At 43.6% G+C, this 17,841-nt stretch overlaps 1 protein-coding gene across 1 annotated transcript in view; it reads right to left on the reverse strand.

Moving 5' to 3' along the window:
- The window catches only part of LOC121429195, a 71,224-nt gene that overhangs the window by 3,314 nt on the left and 50,069 nt on the right, over positions 1 to 17,841 (reverse strand). The window contains exon 4 of the mRNA XM_041626142.1: positions 1 to 17,841. This exon is cut by the window's right edge and continues 21,266 nt beyond it. Within this exon, the coding sequence (XP_041482076.1) occupies positions 1 to 17,841 (17,841 nt within the window).

A 17,841-nucleotide genomic window follows, 5' to 3' on the forward strand; every position in this document is an offset into this window, starting at 1 on the left:
CTCAGATCAGACATGGATTTGGTTCGTCGTCCAGCCATTGGATATTCACCTTCGGGCATAGATTGGTAGCTTGTTAAGGTTGTGGGAGTCCTGCGGGGAACCACACCAGATAGGGCAAGTTCTTTCCTGATAAGGCTCGTCTTCAGCTTAGAGGATTGTTTTCTTCGTCTAGGGGCCTCTGCAGCCTGTGGGTCAGCATCTTCATCAGAAGATGATGATTCGTCTACCCTCATTGTTGTCAAGTCCAATTCTCCACACACAGTCTGTGTGTCATCGTCTGAGTCATAAGTTTCAGATTCAGAGCTCGGTACCCCTGGTGCCTTGTGAGGGCTTGTGTATGGCCAATATTTGGGATCTTCGTGAAGATAGGGACTCTTGAAGTCCATTACTGCTTGCCATGATTCCGAATCTGTTTCCGAATCCGTAGTATTGACTTCAGATTCAACGTCACTTGGTGAGTCATCTGCTGGACGTCCCGGAGGTCCATCTTTAGGTTTGGCAAACCGAGTCCTTATTTTCTCTACCGATGGCAGGTCGTATTCGTCTTTCTTAGGTTTGTCTGGTTCTTTATCCATTAGCCAGCCATAATCCTCATAGTTGGTTGGCGTTGATTTACGAAGAAGTTCTTCCAGGCGAGTCACCATTGGAGTTGATTCAGATGAAGGCCGCGGCTTTCGATACATGATATGAGTTGGCTTCATTCCTGAAGAAGTAGATGATGTTAGTTGCGTCGGACTTTCTCCAGAAATTCCCGAGGATGGAGGAATAGGTGAGCCCTTTTCATCGTGTTGTCTACGACTTGGGCCTTGCTCCCATTTCGGGAACTCTTGTTTACCGTAGAGAAGCTCCCTCGATGACTTCGGTTGTGATATAGGGGAGCCTATCGCAAGAGAACGTTGTCTCGGGGTTTTGTTTTCTACAAGGTAGCTGACAAGAGTATTTTGATCTCCTGATGTCATCACTTTAGACAATCTGAGATCTCGTCTTATTTTTTCCAATTCGTCAATTGGTGATGGTTCACTTTTATCTTCGAGGGAATCGGTCTCTGAGAGGTCAGGTGAATCTGTGTCATCAGGTTTCAGAAAGGTGATTGGTTGATAACTCATCTGAGTGAGAACACTGCTGCTTGTTGTCATTGATGTGCGCGATAACGATTCAGTCATTAACGCGGTTGTGTATGTTGTCCCTGCAGTTGTTTGCTGAACGATAACCATTCGACAATTTGGTGGCATGTTATCCACGATAACCTGGCTGATATTTGAATGAGATTCTTGTATATCCGTATGAGTGTGGAAGGTTCTGCGAGGCCTGTATTGAGCAACGGGCTGCTCATATGTTACTTCACGGGATGGCTCAAGGTTGTTGATATTTTGGACCCTCCTGCTCACCTCAGTATCAAATAGGCGAGTTGATGAGTCTTGGGTCTGGTCATGAAGCCTGAATCCAGATTGGGATGGTCGCTGTGCTTCTGGTGGTGTGACCGAGGTCAATCGTAGTGGTGTTTTCTCTGTTGACGGCAGCTCTATCGTCAATTTCTTGGGCTGTTTCAGTTGCGATGTGAGAGGTGTAACAATTTTCTCGAACGGTCGAGGTGACAGAGATTCCAAGCCAGGTGGTGTAGATTCATATTCTGCCTGTTGACTGTAGAAAATTACTGGTGATAAGGACCGGTCATGTGAAGAAATTGTGTCGTCTGGCAAGGGAAGTGGAGAGCCTGCTCCTTCTCTGGTTACTGGTTCTATCTGTACGATGTGATCAATACCATCCAATCGTTTCTGTGGTTGTACAGATCTGTCAATGTTGCCCATACTTCGGTCGGGTTCTATTGAAATGTTTCTGGTAGGCTTAGTAAAAGACTGTGATGGAGTGCTTGAGAACCTCTTAGGTGTATACATAGTATCCCGATCGCTTGTGGCGGGCGAAATTTGCATGCCAGTGTTTATGTTGGGTCTTTGTTCGAGTGTCTGCACTGCAAACACCTTTTGAGGGATTGTAGATTGAGTAACACGTGACTGTCGAGGCAAATGAGTTTGTGAGCTTGCGGGGTTGTATTGCCTTGCAGTCATTGATGTTTGCTTTGAAGTGACATCATACTTTGCCTGCACAGTCTGATGGGTTTGCAGAGGTCGCATTATCACCTGGAGTGATTGGTGTACAAGTTCTGGTGATAGAATGCTTTGTCCGCCTTGATGCTTTACATGTGTTATTTCTGTCTGAGAAGCCGAATGTATGTTGTTCTGTTTAGCCGGTGTAGTTCCACGGTCCGCTGTTGTTGGATGAACTTGAGTCTTGGTTTCTTTTGTATCCGATCTGGTGGTTGATGTACCTCTGCTACTGTTTCGGACATGAGTCTGGCAGACCTCATCAATCTTCACTGGTCTCATTTCCTCCATCTGCACAGCAGCATCTTTGGTATCAATGAGCATTTCCGTTGAATTGTCAGTAGCCTTACTGAAAGGCGGTAAGGTACCTCGATCAAAAGAAGGCGGCTTGGTCTTGATGTCTGGCTCTTTCGGTTCTTGTAAACTGAGATTTTCTACCAACAGTTCCTTGACCCGTTCCTGGATGTATTCCTCTTTTATTTCTTCACGGATTCGAGGTTCAAGTTCTCTTCTGATTGTCACCTCCAAATCTTCCCGCACTTCTTCCTCAATATCGTGTTTAATTCGAGGGGCAAACTCAACCAGTAATTCCTCTCTATAGTCGTCAAATATCTCCTCCCTCATCTCTTCCATGACTGTCTCCCTCATCTCTTCCTTAAACTCCTCTTTTAATTCGAGGCTAAGTTGGTCTCTTATACTAGTAGTCAGCTCTTCTGTCAATTCATCGATTACTTCTTCCCGCAATTCATGTCTAATTGTTCTCACAAGCTCCTCGCTTGGAGGTTCTTTCTCAGATACAAGACTCTTTTCGACGGACGATACATCCTCGTTCTCAGGAGCTTTGTGTTGGTTTCCAAAATTCCTCTGTTTGACATCGACCTGTTGCTTTTCATGCAACATGTAAGGTTTGGCTTCGACAGTCTCATTGAATTGTCTGGTTTCAACTGGAATCGTTGATTTAGTAATCATGAGTGGTCCCTGTTGAGGTTCGTGCATGGAAATAATGAATTCGGTTCTGATATCATCTCGCACTTCATTTATTATCTCTTCACGAATTTCTTCTATTAGTTCCTCCTTGATTTCACGTCTCAATTCATCCTTAGCCTCTTTTCGAATCTCTTCTCGTAGCCTCAGTCGTTCAGCATAGCTAATGGTCGGCTGTACAATCATAGGAGCTGCATCCACGCGCTGTACAATTGTTGGATGCACGATATCATCCACATGAACTTCCTGCTTCAGAACTTCCCCCTCTGCTTGGTTACATTTCTCATACTTTTCTTGCTTTCCAGCATGCTGATTTGAAAAACCGATGGTGACTGGATGTACTTCAGCACCTCTGTCAGTGAAATCAATCTTTCTCGGAGATGACGTTGAGTCATGCATTTCTGTTGTCTGTTGGACACTCATGTCAATAGGCAATTTCATGTTGAAATATTGTGATGACTGATTTCTATTTTCAGGTTGAACCTGCATTGCCCTATCGAGTTCAGTTTTGAGGTTTTCTGTACTTTCATCAATTGTTGATAACTGAATTTGCGATTCCGAGTCTTGAACCTTTCTAACGATTATTGGAGAACTTGATGCATCATGAGAAGGAAGTTTTTCTGGAAGTGTCGAAGTATCCAAAGTCGAAGGCTTAGATTGTGTGGTGAAATCTTTACCTTCTGAGGACATTGTAACCGTTGTTTCATCACTCGACTTCCATTTGGCTTGCGAAGATTCATGAACTCCTGCTGGGGCAGCTTGAGTTGTAAAGTCTCTCGCATGAAGAACTATATTTGCAGTTCCTTCATCAACCGTTACCTTTCTTTCCATAACAGGAGAATTTTGTTTGTCAGATAATGCTGCATTACTGTATTGTGATCCGTATTCAGCTGTTGTAGCTGAAATTTGAGTACTGAAATCCTTTGCCTCAGCAGGCGGTTCTATCGTAGTGCTTTCGTTGATAGCTACTTTCCTCACTAAGACAGGTGAATTCAATTTTTCTGACACATCCTTCTCTGTTGATTGGGATTCCATCTCGATGGATGTAGGTGTAACCTGTGTGTTGAAATCTTTTGAGTCTGTAGGTATAGGAAGGATGAGTGTGCTCTCGTCGGCCATGGCCTTACGAATCAGAACCGGAGACGTCAGTCTGTCAGACGTACTCTCCTTGAGGGACTGTGAAGCTCCATCTGATGTAACAGGTGTTGCCTGCGTGATGAAGTCTTTTGATTCTGATGATGGCATTGTCGTACCCTCTTCTGTCACATTCTTTCTGATCAGCACAGGGGAACTAAGCTTTTCCGTGGTGGTTGGCATTACTTGTGTATCAGAGTCTTTAGCATCAGACAATATCGCGATCGTTACTTCATCGACCACGGTCTTTCGTTGGGTAACTGGAGAACTAAGTTTTTCTGATGAAGTTGGTGTGGCCTGTGTTGAAAAGTCCTTGGCATCTGTAGGAGGTGGTGACACCATTGTACTCTCATCTGCAATCTGCTTTCTGATTACTGTAGGAGAACTTGGTTTATCGAATGAAGTTCTTATTCCTGATTGAGAAACACCATCTGATACAGTGGGGGTAACTTGGGTTGTAAAATCTTGAGGCTTGAGTTCTACCATCATTGTACCCTCGTCAGTTTTCCTCAGCAGTAGTGGTGAACTAGGCATGTCAGACATCGTAGCTTGGTCAGATTGAGAAGATGTGTGAGTAGTTATCGGAATGGACTCGGCATTAAAGTCTTTTGATTCGAGAAGGGCCATCATTGTACTCCTATCATTAACTTGTCTTCGGACAAGCACAGGTGAATTAATCTTTTCGATGATGGTTGGGGTTGCTTGTGTTGTGAAGTCCTTGGCATCTGCAGGAGGTGGTAAAATCATTGTACTTTCGTCTGCAATTTGCTTTCTGATGACTGTCGGAGAACTTGGTTTATCGAATGTAGACCTTATGGCTGGTTGAGAAACACGATCTGATGTAGTGGGTGTGACTTGAGTTGTGAAATCGTGTGGTTTGAGTTCTACCATCATTGTACCCTCATCAGTTTTCTTTAGCATTAGCGGTGAACTGGGCTTGTCAGACATCGCAACTTGGTCAGATTGAGAAGATGTGTGAGTAGTTGTAGGAATGGAATCGGTTTTAACATCTTTTGATTCGAGAAGATCTACCATAGTGCTTCCATCAATTAACTGTCTTCGGACAAGCACAGGTGAATTAATCTTTTCAATGATGGTTGGGGTTGCTTGTGTTGTGAAGTCCTTGGCATCCAGTGGCTGCGATGAGACCAATATACTCTCATCCATGACCTGTTTCCTAATTAACACAGGGGAACTCATTTGATCCGTGAAAGAAATCTTTGGAGATTGCGAAACAGAATCTGACGTTACTGGGAATGCTTCCATTACCACATCTTTTGACTCGGCTGAAGCGATCGTTGTCCATTCATCGATGACATCCTTGCGTTGTAGAATAGGAGAGCTTATTCTATCGCTTGAACTTGGAGCCATCTGAATAGAAATGTCTTTGTCTTCTACCTGTTTCATTGATGTGCATTCATCAGACACTTCCTTCCTTGTAAGAATCGGTGAACTGAGCTTGTTAGTATTGGGAGACCTTACGTGTTGACATGATTCATCAGTAACAGTAGGAGCAATTTGCGAAATATAATCTTTTGCTTCTAATTGAATCATAAAGGTGCTTTCATCTACGAAATCTCTTTTAACTTGGGATTCTACATTTGAGCTCATAGATGGTATTGTCGTGACCGCTACATCCTCCGAGGCTATCAAAAGTTGAGATGAATGGTCCCGGACGTCATGTTTAATCTGAACAGATCCGTCAGATAACAACATTTGCGTCATAGCTGTTCCCCCATCCAAAGTTTCAGGCGTCACCTGTGCGATTGCATCTGTTCCCTTGGGAGAAGACTGAGTCGGAATATTTTCACGCACTGGTGCAGCCTGTGTAGTAAAGTCCTTTGCATGCCGAGGTGGTAACGGAATTGTACCTTCTTCTACAACGGAAATTTTCCTTTGCAATATTGGAGAAGTATGAGTGTCCGCAAATATCTTTGGCATAGGCTGTGATGTTCCATCTAAGGTCACAGGAGATACCTGAGCGGAACCATCTTTCGATTCTATCAGTTTCATGGTTGTACTTCCATCTACTGCAGCTTTTCTTGTGAATACAGGGGAGCTAACCTTTTCCGTTCTAATACCTTTCGAATATTGAGACCCAACGTCTACTGCAGTTGTGTCCACTGTGGTGCTATGGTCTAGGGTTGACCTTCTGGAAGATACCGGTGAGCTAACTTTATCTGATGAGGGAGCTGAATGGTATTGGGAGATGGTTTCAGAGGTTGGTATTATCACTTGTGTTTGGTAATCATTTGCACTCACTTTCCTGATCACTATTGGTGAAGAGGCAGTATCACAAGTTTGAATGCCTTGATATTGAGAGGCATTATGAGAAGAAACGTCAAGAGGTGAGGATGGACGATCAGTATATATGCTGACGTATTGAGATGACTGATTAAATAATTCCTGTTCAGTCTGGAATTTACTATCAGCAATCGGTACTGCAGAGACAGATGTGCTACCTTCGGAGATCTCAGGAGCAACTTGTGAAACAACATTCTCCGACCTCCGTTTAAACACGGGAGAGCTTGCCACGTCAGTTGTCATCTTTATATCTTCATTATGCTGGGTAGATGAATGAATAAACACCCTTGTCGTAAGATCGCTCTGAGTTGAATTGCTGGCAAAGACCTGGTGAATTTGACTTCCTCGGTCATGTCTCCATGAGCCTGTTGTTCCAGTTCCTCTATCAAGTAGGGTTGGGTGAATTTGTGCAGAGGCATCGACTCCCCATGTTCTAGGAATTTCAGCAAATTCCTGAATGACATTAATCTGTTGGATAGGAGCTTCATATGAGGAAACAACTGGTCCGTCCAAAGTCTCTTGCAAATTGTCAACAAATGTGTCCCAGGTGAATTCCTCTAAAGAGACACGATCAGATTGTGTATCCAAGAATTCTCCATCTTCGAATTCATCGCTAAAATCTGCAAATAACGGGTCTGTCTGTGTTGAAGAGACAAGAACCTCTCTCCGTTTGAAGATGGGTGAATTCCCTAGATCTGCACAAGTTGGCATAACTTGGACCGACATATCAGCAGCGTCTTGTTGTTCATACTGACTCTCTGTATCTGCAATAGTTGTAACACATTGTGCTGAGTTTGAACTTTGGTCCACTTTTGCCAAAGAATCTGCGTCTGATGACAGTGGTTTGATTACAGTGCCTACGTCGGCATTCTCTGGTAGAATATTGGCTAGCGATTCCTGACTTTTCATGTTGGGGCGGAATTGAGTTGACAAAGATGATCGAACTGGTTTAGATGTCTGCGTGTCAGTAGTCTGACGATACTGAACAAACGTACTGGTTTCTGCATTAACCATGACCTTTCGCTGTAGTTTTGGTGAGGTATGGGAGGATCCAGGAGGGCTACACTGAGCGGTTGATGTCGATTTAAGAACCGTTACGGTAGAAATTCCTTCATCAACCATCATTGCATCAGCCTGCACAAAACTATCCACAGCTCTTGATGCATGCTGTGATCCCGAGTCTCTTGTTAATGTTGAGGGGTGTCCCATTCTGACCTGTACCTCACTTGACACCATTTGTCCTGAATGTGTTAATGTGGCCTGGTCGATGCTTAGGGGTTGGGACTGCTCACCAAAGTCCACGCCCGTTTGTACCGTTTCTGTGAATCCATCGTCAGTGTTGGGAATGGTTTGCTGCTGGGAATCAAGACGAAGAGGTTCCAATAGTGCAGGAGTTGCTGCAGTCTGTTCGATCAGTGTTTCTGTGTGCCTTTCTCTGCCATCTTGCACATAACTAACGGTATTCACATACATAGGACCAAAGTCTGGCTCGTCAAACTGTACTGCAATAGAGTGCATTTCTGTACTTGTCTGTGTTGGTACGTCGTCAAGATCGTCAGAAAATGGAGATGATGCTCTTTCACTATTGTAAAGTTCGGTTTCAGTTGACATGTCCACATGATTGGCTCCTCGTATCGTGATGGGTGCAAGCTCTTCTGAATGAGAAACAATTTCAATTACCTCATCTTCCTCTATCTGCATGTCTGTCTGACAGGCCTGTTCCGACGCAGAAATTGAAAGCGTAAAAGTACTTCCTTCATGAGTAGCTGGGCTTGTTCCTGAGGCACCATCGACCATTTGAACATCGACTTTGTGTTGTGTAGATGCTTCAAATACAGGTGATTTGGTGTCAGGTGTTGTGAGCGAAGATCGCTCTACCAATTTCATTTCTTGGGTGACTATTTCCTTTGACACTTTAGCAACCTCAGTTTGAGAAATTGCACTCTTCATGGCAGTTTTTGCTGTTGCTGTTGCTGAAGTTTTCAACGAGAGAGACGTCAGTGCTGTCGTGCTTTTGGAAATAACTTTGATGTCAGCTTGGGTTGGTTTTGTTGAGTATTGTGTTAAAGGAGATGGTGTTGAGTGACTGATAGTAATTGGTGTGACTTCCAACATCTGGTGTGTCACTTCAGCTCTTTTAGGCTGAACTGAAGTGTCTGTTGTTTCAGGTTTTCGTTGATTGGCCTGTGTTGAACCGGTTCTTAGCTGAACTTGAAGTATATCTGTTCCTCGTTCAACAGTCTTCGGATCTGAAGTAGCATGAGTAGCTGAATCACGGGAAGACCTAATTATCTGAGAAGCCTTAGGAATCACATCCTTAACTGGAGTTTGTGCGTCCTTACTAATGGCTCGATGTAGAACCGGTGACGACGCCTTTGGTGAAGTATTTACTGCAGTTTGCATCTGCAAGTCTGTAAACTTTCCTCCTGCTTGACCCATCCTGTCGATCTTAGGGTCAGTCTTGGATGTCTGTGAATCTTTATCAGATTTCTCAGAGAAGATTTGAGAAGTTTGTTGAGCTACCTTTTGTTTTGTTTGGGTGTTCGACTCACCCATTTCCATTTCAAATTGAGTTGTTATGTTCATCTTAATAATTGATTTTTCCTGTGGTGTTTGAGACGCATTGCTCCTTACAGGTGAGAAGATTGGAGAAATACCATGTTCGAGGTTCTTGTTGAACGTCTGGCTCACAGAATCTGTGTGTTTCATTTCATACTGGGTCCATCCTTCTCCTTTAGAAGTGTCCGTATGTGTAGTCGTGTCTTGTTGTTTTACTTCAGTTTGAGACACAACATCTGTTGCCGAAGTTTTAAACACAGGCGTTTGGGACAGTTGACTCTGGTGCCGTGACAAAATTGGGGACGTTGCTTCGTGTTCTAGGCTCAACTTTGTTTGTGCATCCGAATCAAGCTGTTTGACACTTAATTGTGTCGAAGAATCCAAATTATTAATTTCATGTTGTATAATCTTCTCATTTGATCGTCGTTCATACTGGGTGTTACTATCAATGGTTGAGAGTTTATCTTCTAGAGTTTGAATCATAAGATGCAACAACTTTACTTCGTGCTGTGTCATGACTTCAGATGTCAGAATCTTCTTTTCTTCCATCGTTTGAGCTGCACTTTGAGCTGTCAATGAAAGTATTGGTGATACTTCCTGATCATAGCTTGAGATTGCTGTCTGAGATTGACTGTCACCATACATCATCATATACTGAGTCATAGTATCTTTAAGTTCTTGTGCAAGATGGGTTGTCTTTTCGACTACACTGGCCTCATATTGAGTAAAATCGTCTTCATTTGAGCATTCATACTGCGCTGAAGTACTTGATTTCAGTTGTTTTTCTTCTACAAGGGTCTGAAGTACTTGATCCGTTGTCGTTCTCATTGTGGTGAGTGAAGCATGATCCTCCTGCCTTATCAAACACTGAGTTGTCGATTCTAAGAGGAAGCTCTCCTGTTGGGTGCTGACACCAGTTACCTGTTGCAGTGAAGTTGAAGTTGTTGTGGTTTCTGATTGAATATTCTCTTGCAAAGAGGCATCTTTCTGAATAGAAATATGTTGTGAAGAATTATCAAGAGTCTCAGGCTCGTGCTGCATACCCTTTTGACCTTTGACCACGAGTTCCTCTTGGACAGTTTGCATTGTCGTGTCAGATTGGATAATTGAAACACACTGGGAAGCATTTTCCATTTGGCGAGCTTCTTGCTGACTTCCTCTGTCTTGTTCATCTTTCTCGTACTGTGTAATGATTCCTTCTGATCTCACCTGAGATTGGGTTTCGCTATCACTACCAGTAGGGAATATCTGCAACTGCTGATTTGCATGTCGCTGAAGTTTTGGTGATGATGCCTTATCGTCAGTGTCAATGACACTTTGAGATATGGCATCTTCTTGATTTACTTCATGCTGAGTCGTAATCTCCGTGGAATCAGGGCTATGTTGTGATGAAGTGTCACCATGTATTTGGTCATACTGGCACGACATTTCTTGACCTTCCACCTCAGATTGGGAAACTGAAGTTTGCAATTCTGATTCATATTGAGACATGCTTTCGATCATGGACCGTTTCGAAGTCTGCAGACTTTGATGGGCAATGCTGGTATCTGAGGTTGAAGTTGTTATATCCCCCACTTCAACTGTCGATTGGGAAGGTACATCACGTAGATCCTCTGTGTATTGTGTTATACTCTGTTCTTGTTTAAGTTCATATTGACTGGTGCCTTCTTTTCCTTGTACGTCAACCTGAGTATTCGACGTTTCCAGATCATGGAAGTACTGTGATGATGACTCTGTTATGACAGTAACCTTCTCACCTTGTGTTTGACTAGACATGGCAGCTCGTCTCAGTGTAGGTGATGATGATTTGTTATCAGATACAACCACCAACTGGGAATTAGCATCTTTCATAGACATTTCATACTGAGTAACATTGTCATCTTTGATAAGGACATGTTGTGTTGCACCATCTTGGTGTTTGCTCTCATATACAGTGCTCGCATTTTGCACATCATTTTGGACACCAGATGTAACATCACTTGTTGGTACCTCGGAGACCTGAGTAGTTTTGGTAGCTAAACGTGGGAGAATCGGAGATGATGCTTGTTGCATATTCACGAATTCAGATTGTGTCGCATTTTCATGAAGAGTCTGTTGAGATTGTGTTGAACTATCAGTTTCGCTCACACTGTCCTGGGTGACAACGTCTTTGTCAATCTGACAGATTTGTGTGACGCCATCTTGTAACTTTCTTTCCGTAAATGATGCCACATTGTACCTTGCTGTTGCCTTGGGTTTATCTGTCTGTGTGGAAAGTCCAGTCAATTTTTTCGCAGGCTCGGAAGGAGTTTGTGTAATTTGGGTCAAAAGTACCGGTTGTACTGTAGCTGTAAGAGTATATGCATTTGATGTTTGCGGGACAGTTTGGGAATCCAAGTTTCGTCTGATAGATTCATACTGCGTCGACCCTTCCTTTTGGTGGAGAATATGCTGAGACATGCCTTCCCTGGCGATCATTCTCTCAGACTGAGAGGATATGTCAGATTGTCGTGGTTCATATTGGGTACCATTATCAGTCATCTTGAGTGGTTTCTCTGATTGGGTTTGAGCAACGCTGTCTCTCTGCGGAACGGTCGGGACTTGGGTATTACCTTCTGTCATCTTGGAGACGTGCTGTTCTGAGTTGTCTCGTGTTTCTATATGATGCTGTGATGATGACAACGCAGTTGCTAGTGTAGGCGTCTGGGACGTCTGCACAGCGATTCTCGGTAGTATTGGGGATGATATTTGATCCGCCCCTGCAGTTGAGGTCTGAATTGGAAGGTCCCTAAGAATATTTTCATATTGAGTAGGTTTTTCTCCCAACTTGACATCGTACTGCGTCGTCCCATCTTCATTTATAACACTTTGCTGTGTTGGAACATGAGAAGATGCATTGGCATACTGACTTGACTTCTCCATCTTCTTCTCCTCAAACTGTGAAGTTGCATCCCCTTGTTTCAGTTCGTACTGAGTCACTTCGTCGCTTTTCAAGGCTTCCTTGGGTTCGGGAGTCTGAAGTGCCTGACTTGTGACACGACCAAGAATGGGGGAGGAAGCTTGCTGCTGGGTCTCAACTTTAGCTTGGCTGGCAAAGAGTTGAGAATTTATAACTACCTGTGTTGGAATGTCTTTTGCATCAGCTTCCTGTTGGGTGGTTGTGTCTTTCAAGGATGGTTCATGCTGAGTAGTAGATTCTTGAATTATCGATGCATGTTGAGTTTCTATATGTGTTACCTTTATTTCATGTTGTGTTGAATTTTCTTGGCCTACACGATCATAATCCGTTCGCTTATGGGTTTGATTAAGAACATATTCACTGGATGAGTCTTCTGCCTTTACTCTAATTTGAGTGGATACTTCATCGTGTTCTAGCTTGTGTTGTGTAAATCCATCGCTTGTCTGAATTTTATCGGGTTCAAGGGTCTGTAGTGCCTGACTGGCTACACGACGAAGGATAGGGGATGATGCCTGCTGCTGTGTCGCCAGTTCGATCTGACTAGAGAAAGGTTGAATTTCAACCAAGGACTGTGTTGTGTTAGATTGATGTTGAACTTGGTAGTCTGTACCTTCATCTTGCGCATTTATTACGAGTTGGGTTGCAGTTTCAAGACCTTTGGGAACATACTGGTTCATTGCACTTTCCATCTTATTTTCGTACTGAGTTGAACCATCCATCTTAGGTGGTGGTAATTGAGGTGCTGCATACTGGACGGGAGAAACAATTTCTCGAAGAATAGCGTCTTCAACAGGAATAGGATAGTCGGGTGTTTGAGTATCAGTACTATGCATAATCACTTCAGACTGGGAGGGTCTGTCACCAGTCTTTGATTGGTATCCTGTGTTGCTATCCATCTGTTTGAGTTCATCCTGGGTCGCACTTTCTTGTGTTGCCATTTGATTTTTGGTCTGTATATCCTGACTGGTTACTCGACGAAGGATTGGAGATGCAGCCTTATGCTGTGTCTGGTTGACTGTTTGACTTGCAAATAACTTACTCTCTGATTCATGTTGAGTATATCTCCCTTGTTGGTCCTTCATATATTCGGTAGGAACATCCTGTACAGCTCTCTGGTATTGAGAAGTACTGTCGATACCTATTCCGATATACTGACAAGTTCCATTAGTAACAACAACGTCATGCTGGCTGGTTCCATCTTCTAAACGGCTCTCATACTGAGTCACTGTATCTGTCTTTGTTTGGTCGTTCTGTGTTGATATATGTTGACCCTGTCTTCCATACTGAGACGTTGCATCGTTGGTTGAACTCTCATATTGGGTTTGGACAGATGAAGCGGCGAACACGGACTGGATTGAACCATCTGTTTGCTCTGGGATAAACTGCAAGGATGAGTCTCCCTGCTCAATCTCGTGTTGCGTTAACTCATTGATCTTTTCTACTTCTGTAGACTTTGGTGTCTGCTGCGTTTCAGCATTATTTACACTTCTTTGATATTGTGTTTCACCTACTACGCCGGTGATATCAGATTGAGTGGTAGCACCTTCCCTTGATCCCTCATATTGACTAGCGATTTCATGTGTACTCCCCTCATACTGACTGCTCCCATCTATAAGACCCTTTGGTGTCTGCACAATCTGGCTCGATTTCGGACGAAGGAGAGGAGACGCCGCTGTTTCCGATATCTTGACTTCATTTTGAGTTAGTGTGCTTTTCTTATCCGCTCTATGTTGCGTGAATTCATCCTTTGAAATTCGTTCTTGCTGAGTTGCTGTATCTTGAATTGAAACTCTAGATTGAGTTGTGGTATTCTGTCCACCTAACCCATGCTGTGTCGAAATATCTTCATCTTTTTTCTCATATTGTGTCGAAGTCTCTTGTCCGATAATGCCGCAGTGTGTCTCGGCATTTTCAGGTGCATGTATATATTGTGTAGTAGAATCTTCTCTTTTGACGTCAAGCTGGGTAGATATGTCATCATTCTTGAGGTCATATTCTGTCAAAATATCATTCTGCAGGACTTCCTTCGATTTAGGAGTTTGAAGAGCCTGGTTGGTCACACGACGAAGGATAGGAGAGGACGCTTGCTGTTGACACTCTAGTTCCGTCTGGCTGACAGCCAGTTGGTATTCGAGTACGGTTTGACTTTCAAACAACTGATTATGCACCTCATGCTGTGTTGGCCTTTCTTGTACATCCTTGACATATTCTGTTGTATCATCTTGTTCTGTTTTGTCATACTGAGACACGCTGTCAATACCCTGTAATGTATGCTGGGTCTGAGCACTCTCTCCTCTCATATCAAATTGAGAAGTTCCATCAGTGACATCATTTTCGTATTGACTTGTTCCATCCTCTTGGCGCCTTTGGTACTGTGTGGCAATGTCTTCTTTCATTGTGAAATATTGGGTTGACATCTGCTCATCTTTCTTTTCATATTGAGGATTTGCATCAATGGCTGAACTTTCATATTGTGCTTGACCAGGAGCAACTGAGAGTACTGTCTGGGTCGAACCATCTTTTCCTACATGAACAGCCTGTGAGGAAGAATCACCCATTTGAAGCTCGTACTGTGTCAATCCGTCGCTCTTCTCGACACCCTTTGATTTAGGCGTCTGAAGTGCCTGGTTGTTGACACGGCGGAGAATAGGAGATGAGGCATGTTGTTGGGTTTCCAACACAGATTGGCTCGCAGTCGCTTGATTCTCTGTAGCAATCTGGATTGAAATCTCGTTTTGTTGAATGTCATACTGCGTAGCTCCATCGCGCTCTAGTACTTTTTGTTGCACCGAACTTTCTTGCATCTTTAAATCGTAATCAGTCGTGGTGTTGTCCATTATCCGTTCACATTGACTAGAGCCGTCTATCTTTGGTGGTGGCAAAGCTGGTGCTGAATGTTGGATAGGGGAAACGATTTCCCGCAGAATAGCTTCTTCAACAGGAATAGGGTAGTCGGGTGTTTGACTGCCTGAGATGTGCAGATTCATTTCATACTGTGTAGTTCCTTCAGAAGATGAGGGTTGGTATTGAGTTGGGACAGAAGCAACAGTCGTCACAAACTGCGAGGATGAATCATTTTGTGTAAGTTCATTCCCTGTTAATACATTCTTCTTCTGGATTTCGATGGGCGAAGGAGTCTGAAGTTCCTCAGTGTTTACACGACGAAGGATTGGGGAAGAAGCTTTCTGCTGTGCTTCAAAAACAGTTTGACTTCCAAACAGTTGGCTGTGCACATCGTGCTGAGTTGGTCTCTCCTGTACGTTGTTGACATAAGTTGTTGTACCGTCCTGTTCCATTTTCTCATACTGAGACACGCTGTCAATGCCCTGTAATGTATGCTGAGTCTCAGCAATCTCTCCTTTCCAGTCATATTGAGAAGTTCCATCAGTAACATCATTTTCGTATTGACTTGTTCCATCCTCTTGGCGCCTTTGGTACTGCGTAGTAATTTCTTCTTTCATAGTTTCATATTGGGTCGACATCTGCTCATCTTTCCTTTCATATTGAGGATTTGCATCAATGGCTGAACTTTCGTATTGTGCTTGAGCAGGAGCAACTGAGAGTACTGACTGAGTCGAACCATCTTTTCCTTGATGAATAGCCTGTGAGGAAGAATCACCCATTTGAAGCTCGTACTGTGTCAATCCATCGCTCTTCTCGACACCCTTTGATTTAGGCGTCTGAAGTGCCTGATTGTTAACACGGCGGAGAATAGGAGATGAGGCATGTTGTTGGGTTTCCAACACGGATTGGCTCGCAGTCGCTTGATTCTCTGTAATAGACTGGGTTGTAATTTCATGTTGTTGAATGTCATACTGCGTAGCTCCATCGTGCTCTAGTACTTTTTGTTGCACCGAACTTTCTTGCATCTTTAAATCGTAGTCAGTCGTGGTGTTGTCCATTATCCGTTCACATTGACTAGAGCCGTCTATCTTTGGTGTTGGTAAAGCTGGTGCTGAATGTTGGACAGGGGAAACGATTTCCCGCAGAATAGCTTCTTCAACAGGAATAGGGTAGTCGGGTGTTTGACTGTCTGAGCTGTGCAGATTCATTTCATACTGTGTAGTTCCTTCAGAAGATGAGGGTTGGTATTGAGTTGGGACAGAATCGACAGTCGTCACAAACTGCGAGGATGAATCATTTTGTTTAAGTTCATTTCCTGTTAATGCATCCTTTCTCTGGACTTTAATGGTCGAAGGAGTCTGAAGTTCCTGAGTGTTCACACGACGAAGAATTGGGGAAGAAGCTTTCTGCTGTGTTTTTAAAACAGTTTGACTTCCAAACAGTTGGCTGTGCACATCATGCTGACTTGGTCTCTCCTGTACGTTGTTGACATAAGTTGTTGTACCGTCCTGTTCCATTTTCTCATACTGAGACACGCTGTCAATGCCCTGTAATGCAAGCTGGGTTTGAGCAGTTCCATCACTGACATCCCTTTCGTATTGACTTGTTCCATCTTCTTGGCGCATTTGGTACTGGGTAGCAATGTCTTCTTCTAAAGTGTCATATTGGGTTGACATCTGCTCATCAATCCTTTCATATTGAGGATTTGCATCAATGGCTGACCTTTCATATTGTGCTTGAGCAGGAGCAACTGAGAGTACTGACTGCGTCGAACCATCCTTTCCTTCAAGAACGACCTGTGAGGATGTCTCACCATGTTTAATATCGTACTGTGTCGACCCATCCTTCTTCTCAATTTTGATGGACGAGGGAGTTTGAAGTTCCTGACTAGTTACTCGGCGAGAAATAGGAGACGAGGCCTGCTGTTGTGTTTCAAAAATGGTTTGACTCCCAAACAACTGATATTTCACCTCATGCTGTGTTGGTATTTCCTGTGTTTCCTTGACATATTCTGTTGCATTGTCTTTTCCTATTTTTTCATACTGAGACACACTGTCAATGCCCTGTAATGTATGCTGGGTCTGAGCAATCTCTCCTTCCCTGTCATACTGAGATGTTCCATCAGTGACATCCTTTTCGTATTGACTTGTTTCATCCTCTTGGCGCCTTTGGTACTGCGTAGCAATGTCTTCTTTCATAGTGTCAAATTGGGTTGACATCTGCTCATCAATCCTTTCATATTGAGGACTTGCATCAATGGCTGAACTTTCGTATTGTGCTTGAGCAGGAGCAACAGAAAGTACTGACTGAGTCGAACCATCCTTTCCTTCATGAACAGCCTGTGAAGAATAATTACCCATTTTGAGCTCGTACTGTGTCAATCCATCGCTCCTCTGGACTCCTTTTGGTTTAGGTGTTTGGAGTGCCTGATTGTTGACACGGCGGAGAGTAGGAGATGAGGCATGTTGTTGGGTTTCCAACACAGATTGGCTCGCAGTCGCTTGATTTTCTGTAGCCATCTGGGTTGAAATCTCATTTTGTTGAATGTCATACTGCGTAGCTCCATCTTCCCCTTTGAGCTTATGCTGCACCGAACTTTCTTGCGTCTTTAAATCGTAGTCAGTCGTGGTGTTGTCCATTATCCGTTCACACTGACTAGAGCCGTCTATCTTTGGTGGTGGTAAAGCTGGTGCTGAATGTTGGATAGGGGAAACGATTTCCCGCAGAATAGCTTCTTCAACAGGAATAGGGTAGTCGGGTGTTTGACTGTCTGAGCTGTGCAGATTCATTTCATACTGTGTAGTTCCTTCAGAAGACGAGTTTTGGTATTGAGTCTGGACAGAAGCAACAGTCGTCACAAACTGCAAGGATGAATCATTTTGTGTAAGTTCATTCCCTGTTAATACATTCTTCTTCTGGATTTCGATGGGCGAAGGAGTCTGAAGTTCCTGAGTGTTTACGCGACGAAGGATTGGG

The sequence above is a fragment of the Lytechinus variegatus genome, chromosome 15 (genome assembly GCF_018143015.1).
Source record: "Lytechinus variegatus isolate NC3 chromosome 15, Lvar_3.0, whole genome shotgun sequence".
In the NCBI taxonomy this organism is placed as follows: domain Eukaryota; kingdom Metazoa; phylum Echinodermata; class Echinoidea; order Temnopleuroida; family Toxopneustidae; genus Lytechinus; species Lytechinus variegatus.